Here is a 7,388-nt window from a genome sequence, read left to right as displayed (position 1 = left end):
GAGTTGAGGCAGCACTCCTGGGGCTGAGGGAAAAATGGCAACTTGGAGAGTCACCTTGCCCAGCTCCTTGTAATGAACAGGGTTGTATCAGAGAAGTCTGAATGTCCAAAATGATTCCCTGGGCTCTCAAACTGTCAGGAACACTGTACCTACCAATGACACCTGAGCAGCGGTGCTCTGCAGTTCCCAGTGCGCTTCAAGCCTGATGACAGACCTCCATAAAGAGATCCCTCTGAAGACAAGAGTAGAATTAGGGGTTTAAAAAGAGACATTTACATGCCCTGGTACCAACAGAAGTAACTAGCACTGCAGAGAAGCGAAGCAGAGGGGGAAGCAAGGTACAAGAATTTGGTTGTGCTTAAAAAACCCAACTCTTTGGAATGAAAATATAAAAGGAGTGATAGCATGGACCAAGGCAAATGTTGAAGGACCCCCAACTCCTCCGGTCGGGACTGCGTGCAGCCATGGCACTGATGAACACGCTCCTTGGGCAAACGTGCCGAGGGGCCCAGCAACACTGTTGGTGGTGCGGGTAGCTGCACTGGGAGACCTAGAGAAAAGACACTGAAGGTAGCCCTGGCCTCTGCCATTTAAATTGGTGTTCCCAGAGTTTGGCCCTCTCTGTCACATTAGGTGCCCTCTTCTGTGTGCCACCCACTTAAGGCAAGCGTAAGTTGAATGGCTGTTTGAATCTGAGAAAATGTGCTGCTAAGGGCTGACTGGGCTTCTGAGTGATGGAGCAGAGCTGCTAAGACCTCCACTAACATGGGAGTACAATATTAATAAATAACGATCTGATTTGATCTGATAACAGTGCAGCCAGCACAAATGATGCAATCTGTGGCCATGCCTGCAGCTTTCCAGAGCCAACATTTCAAGTCTGTTTGCTAAAGCAGCTCAAGCGCTCTCTGTGGCAGGACACACGGGCAGACGGACACTCCCCACTGCTATGACTCTACTCCGTAGAACTGTTTCTGCTTCCCTGGGGCTGGAAGTCAGGGCAGCATTTATGCATTCTACTAGTGATGTTACCCAAGCTCTTCTCCTGGGCGGGAGTTTGATTTTCAGGGATTATGAATCAAGAAGGATACACAGTGTTGGGAGGAGACTTTGTGGACATGGCAAACACGAGACGATATATGTGCTCTCAAATCTTTAAAAAGAACTTGTAGATGTCTGTTGCAGGCTAATAATTCAAAATGCTAAGTGACAATTTCCTCTCAATGAACTTCTTCATTTTCTGAAACCATAAATATCAGTCAAGCAGCTGCTGTGAAGTCCTTGGGAGCCTCAAGACATGTGGTCAGATGTTTGTCCAGCTTTCAGGACAAGTTTGAGCCTGGGGCAAAAGCAGGAGGTCCAGCTGCACCTGGCACTGGGCAGCTACCACATTCCCAGTCATTTTACCTTGCCATCATTTGATGAGAAGCAGGCCTAGGCATATATGACCATAGCACTCCCAAATGTCAGCAATGACTGGCAGGATTGAGTGACTCTGCTCCCTTTGCCTTGACCAGACAGAATTGACCAGAAGATTTTGGGAAAGGACATGGCCCTTCTAGCTGGCAGGCTGTGCTCCAGGAGGGAGAGATGTGATTGCTTTTCTTGCTCCCAGTGGCCAGAATCCATTGACTTTCAGGAATGTTGCAGAGTCCATCTGCTGGCTCCACATTTGGGTGAGTGGAGGACCCTGTAATGGGCTGGGATTAGTAGGGAACTGTTCTCCTGGAATGGTATCACCACTGATGGTTATCACTGTTTGCTTTCTTATATTCTCTTTACGAGTGTGGGGGGAGCAAACCACAGGGAAAATCCCAAGAAGTAGTAATGTAGTTGTATCGTAATTAAGAATTCTACCAAAGCATTTATCATGTGATTTCTGAGCTGATTATATTGGGATCTAGATCATGAAACTTCCCCAGCTAATCTGAAATTCCCAACCACCCAGCCTGGTGAGGTAATTCTTTCTTTTTGGTTTCTGTGGGGTTAAATCAAATGCATTCCCTTATGGGACCAAGCACCATGCTGTCAGGAGTGAGCAAAACCCTATCGCTTTTTAAGACTCTCAATTCTGGGCCAGTGAAATGCTTCACTTCAGGCACAAGAAAAGTCCTACTGACTTCACTCAGGCTACTTCCATGCTCAGAGTCAAGCACAGTTTTGCTGGGCTGTCCCCGAGAGCTGGGGCTCACAGACCAGTGTAGGAATACCTGGTTCCTATTGACTTGCACTGGTGCTGTAAGGCTGAGCCTGGCAAAATGGACAGGAGCAAACTGTGAAATAAAAGCACTTCTCTTCTAATTATCACACCCAGCAAAAGAGAAGACCACAGCACATGTAAGATACTCCTTCCCAAACCAGATCCTGATAAAGATCAGACCATTATCCTCCTGTTTCTAATCCACCCCCCCCATGCTAAAAAACTTCAGTAATAGGAGAGAAGGGGCTTTGCGTGCTGAAGATCTTCCTTAACCAGCTGTTATCAGAGTATTTGCAGGGTGCATGAACTCTCTTGCCTTACATCGCTGCTCCAAGAGGAGGCTGTCAGCTTTCTGATAAAACTCTGTGCCACTTATGAAGAGAAATTCTGCATTTTGCGGATGATACACACTTGACAAGAAAGATGCCTTATGCTGTTATCAATATTGACTTAGGAGGGACACAGAGTAAGTGTTGCATCACATACAAATATTGTCACTATCTGCATCTCAGAGAGCTGGAAAGTTAGCAGGCAGATGCAGACAGCATGTGTATCTCCACGGGGCAGCCTGTGCAGCTCGGAACTCCTCAGAGCCTCTCGAGAGCCGTTCAGAGGATCCCTCTGCTGTTGCGTTTGCTGCCGATGTGTGTACCCCTGACAATGTGCGCTTGCTTTTTTTTTCCCCCAACATGTATATTTGTTATAACACCTTGGGAAGGAAAAGGGTGCTGCCTTTGCAAAGTTAGATAACTGGCCCAGTTCTTTGCTGCCGGATTGGCTGGGAAAGGCCCTGTAAAACCACGCTGGCCAGCTGCCCGGCCCAGCCCTGTGAGGCTGCAAGCTATTTCCACAATTGGCCACTTCACAGTGGGAGAGGGGGAGGTGAAGACAGCCAGGCAAACTGCATCTCTGCCAGGCTCCTTCCCTTCCTCCTTGTTTTTTCTCTCAGCCGGAGTAGTCTGGCAAGCCCACTCCAGGCGCCTCCAAGCCCTTCTCACAACATCCAGGCGAGTGGGGTGTAGCGTTGGTGGCCAGGCAGCTGGCCCTCCCTTAGCTGTGCTAGCACAGTCCCAGGACAGGACATGTCAAGCTGCAACAGCCCTGGGGGCCCCGCTGCCCTGGACTTTCCTGAAGTCCTGAAGTCCCTGCTGGAGTACTCCTTACCCTGGACCAACAAGATGACAGGTAGGATCAAGGGAATGCATGCTGGGGTTTCTGTTTTGATTTCTTCTTACACTCCTTAAGTTGCAAGGCGAGAAGCAGGCAGAAGATCTTGTTTGCTGCAAGCCCTTCAAGGGTGTGTTTCCCCCAAGTGTCCAAGTCAGACAGGGAGTTCTGGCACTGAGCATGTTATGCAGCTAGGAGGAAAAACGGCAGCAATGGATTGATTACAAAATCAGTCAAGAGTGCTGAGCTCCTGATCCTTTTAATCTCTGTGCTCAGCTACTTCTTGGAAACCCTCAAAGCTTTGTGCACAGAGAAGGCTTGGGCACAAATCTCCACACTCACGTAGCAATCGTGTAAGTCGCTCCTATCCAGGTTGTCCCATGGTTAATAACTGCTGAGACTCCAGACATTGCCTCTTCCCAGATGCAGACTGTCCAGGGAGCCCAGCCCGCCTGAGGCAGGCTGACTCCGTATAAACTTTGTGTTTGATGATGCAGCTGTTTATCAGTGGAAAGCTGGGGTAGGGAACACAGCAAATGTGTTTTCTTTGCAAGAGTACTTCTGTACTTCTAGGCTTTCCCACTCTCCGTGCAGCATCTGAGAAAACAAATGGAAAGGATGCAGGAGATTATTTAGTCTGGGCTTCTGCTATGCTGAACACTTCACTGTTGCTGGACTGAGCACTTCTCTATTGCTGGGCATGCTCCAAGTGACCATAACACAACTTGGGTACTCTCTGGTTTTGGATAGGATGCCACATGCTCTTGGCAAGCTGCTTTTTGGTTGTTGTGTTTTAATGTTCACTGCCGAGTTCTGGGGAGGTGTGTGGGAACACCTTGGCTCAACAAGCTCATGTCTAGGCACGAGTGAGTTGAACTCACAGAAACAAACGTGCACTGAACTCGCTCTTCTGTAGGTAGTTTCAGTTGTAGAACACGCAAACGGCTCTGCAGTCTTGAGGGGCAGCGTGATCCAGGAGGTGGGAGCAGAAAAGCCAGATGCACAACGTGGAAAGGGACCCTGCTCTTGGTCCAGCGTCAATAGGAGAAAAGGCTGCTGCTACAGCACTAAAGCACTCATGGCAGGAAAGGCAGCTGCCTACACCTGCTGGAATACAGTGAGCCCTCGGCACCCACACAGCTCCCAGTGGGAAACGGGTTGATAGGGCAAGTGGAGCTGCCATACCCCCTAAGGGGCTCATTTTGTCACATTGCTCCACTGCTGCCACCTGTGAGCTGGCTCTCTCCTTTGCTGAGACTTTGGCCATTAACGGGCGTGTTTACATATCACACAGTATGAAGCTGTGTGAGGGGACCAGGGCATGTTTTCTGAGCTGACTGATACCCAGGTAGAAAGCAGACCTGGCTGGGAGGGGGCAGTAATGGTCAAGGAAGGCTCACATGGTCCAGAGCCTTGCTGTGGCTAAGATGAAGTTTGGCTGCCTCTCTGGGATCTCTGCTCTCCACAGCCAAGTGGATTGAATTAATCCAAGGGAGGAGTGCTGGCAAGATTTATCTGTTTGGCAAGAGTTGAAGTGAGGGGTAGAGGGGGGATCAATGATTTGCAGAGGGAATAATTTAGTCTTAACTCAATATGGCTTATTTGGCAGCTGAGAGTGCTGTTTTGTGGCAGCTTTCTTCCTCAGCCCCAGGACCACCCTGCCTCTCAGCATCACCTCCCGTAACCCTTAGAATTGTCCTTATTATGCCGCCTCCCTCCCCAGGCCAGTGTTCCCATCAGGGCTGTCTTCCCACAGAGCTCAGTTCTCTCCTCCTGGGTCTCCATACCTATACATGACTTGTCTGGATTTGCTGGGTTTCAGGCCTCTGTCTGAAATGCGTTATGCTATTCAGACCTCCCAGTGGGGCTTGGTGTATGTGTTGCCCCCTCCTGGGCCTCGTGCTGCGCTACTTCTTGCTTGCCTCCCTGCTGCATCAGAGCTGGGCTGTTCTGCATCATCTGGCCCTGACAAGACTCCCAGCAGTAACAGCCAAGGCCACTGCATTCCTCTCCTCACATCTCATTGTCCTCCTCTTCCGTCTCAGCTACAGAGCAAAAGAGAAATGGTAAAAAACTAGCTTAACCAAGAAGGTACAGCTGATGGTGCAGTGCCCACTTTCTGCTGGCAGTGGCTTGAGCCCCTAATCCCCAGAGGAGGCCAGAGCAACCTCCCTGCTCTCTCAGAGCACCCTCCCTGCTTGCTGGCAGAGCTGATGTCCAAGCAGGGTGCTGTGAGAGGGAACCCACAGGAATGCTCCCCAGGAACCCCCTCCTGCCTTTGGGCCAAGCAACTAACACTGCACAGGCTAAACCCTCTCCATGCAACATCACAACCCAGTGGTGGTGCACAACAAACCTTAGCACAGTGCAGCGTGGGTGGAAATGTGCTGGAGGAAGAACATGGTTGATCTAAAGGAAAGAGCCCTGGAGTAAAGGCTGCTGAGTGGTTTTAATAACCTCCATTCATATGGGCAGTACCCAGCAAAGCAGTTAGTGTTGAGATCTGCAGGGGGGATGCGCACTGAGCCTGTTCCTTGAAGGAGCGTTGTACAGTGCTGAGACACAGCGTGATCCCTGGGGGCCTCCAGCATCAACAACAATGGAACAAAGCAACCATGAGAGCTGTAACTGAATGGGAAGCCAGCAGCCTGCCCACTTTGGCTACATCCCCTTGCCCTATTCCTAGAAGCTGCTCCTTCCCGAACTCACTAGGTTGTGTGCTCTATCTACCACCTACCACTGGCTGTTTCCCAGGCAAAAGCATCGGTGTGAGCCTGTTGCCCCTTGCCGAGCTGTGTGCTGTCTCTGTCATGTGTGGTCCGACATCTGTGTTTCATTGCCCCATGTAAAGTGGCATCTCCCTTTCATACATGTGCTTTTTTCTTCTGCCAGCTGAGCTTGGCAAAGGGGAGGGAGTCCACAGAGGGCGAGCAGCAGCCCTGGAGCACACTGGGCAGCAGAGCATGACCTTTTCTGCCTGCTTCTTGCAGCTGGATTTATCAGCCTTGATAAACGATGCATTAACCTGTGCTGTTCCAGCCTCTGGACCACAGCCTGTACTAACACAGTGGCCCTTTCCGAGCTCCCTGTTGGGGAGCATGCACGCAGGAGTTGCATCAGGAGTCCCACCCCTGTCCCCTGCAAAGGAGGTGGCAGATTCAGCCTCCCAGCCTACACAAGAGAAGTAGCTTGCAGATAGGGCAGCTCCCTGTCTGACTGGGTTGGATGGAGACATCCCCCAGTCCTCGTTGTAGTAAGCACCTACTTACTTTCTCACCTATGGGAGAAAGCACCTACTCCACATGATTTCCAATCCCTTCCTTTTCCTGGGGTGCAGAGGGAGGAATTCAGATGTGATTTGTGTCACAAAGACCATCAGGGTTTATTAGAAAGGGTCAGGTCAAATTGCGCCTCGCAACCAAAACGAAATGTCTGTTTGCGGAAGAGCAGCTGAACCAAGCAGATGCCTGAGTGTCTACATGGGAAGAAGAGGTCCCTTTTCTGCTGGAACTTAGGAGGATATCTCCACCTTGGCACCTGTGGCTCTGTTGGGTGCGGATGGGGCCTTTCCAGGGAGGTTGCCTTGCCTTTCCTTTCCTTTCCCTGCTCGCAGCGCCATGCGGTAGGTTTGCTGCGGCCAGCCCTTCTGCAGCAAGAGGCAGCAACTGCTGACAGGAGAAGGCTGTGGCTGTAGCATCTGTCACTTCTGCAAGCTTATTCATTCGGCAGAAGCTCCCAGCACGGCACCCTGTTGCTGGAAGAGGGGGGCTGTTCGGGGAATCACAAGGAATCGCTTGTGACCATAAGAACTTGGAGAGATCCCCTCCCTTTCCAGCTTCCCAGTCACGCCAGCAGCCGCAGTGAAGTCCTTCTCCCTGCTACCGCTATATAGGGCGCACCGCTGCGGCTGCTGCGGGCATGATGTAGGACAGCAGGAGATTAAATCCAGGTCATGTGGGAAAGGTGATCTCGGGATCCTGAACCAGGATATTTAAGGACGGACTGGAGGGCTGGGAACGGC

General features: G+C 50.8%; 1 protein-coding gene across 1 annotated transcript in view; it reads left to right on the top strand.

Annotated features, from left to right (window-relative positions):
* The first annotated feature begins 3,071 nt into the window (after window positions 1-3,071).
* Window positions 3,072-7,388, top strand: part of TEF (thyrotrophic embryonic factor) — a 16,652-nt gene continuing 12,335 nt past the window's right edge. The window contains exon 1 of the mRNA XM_009895246.1: window positions 3,072-3,385. Within this exon, the coding sequence (XP_009893548.1) occupies window positions 3,283-3,385 (103 nt within the window). The 5' untranslated portion in view covers window positions 3,072-3,282. The remainder of the gene's footprint in view (window positions 3,386-7,388) is intronic.

This window comes from Charadrius vociferus, unplaced genomic scaffold (assembly GCF_000708025.1).
Source record: "Charadrius vociferus isolate BGI_N301 unplaced genomic scaffold, ASM70802v2 scaffold251, whole genome shotgun sequence".
Lineage (NCBI taxonomy): Eukaryota > Metazoa > Chordata > Aves > Charadriiformes > Charadriidae > Charadrius > Charadrius vociferus.
Note: the sequence above shows the minus strand (reverse complement) of the source record. Positions and strands in the feature narration are given on the sequence as shown.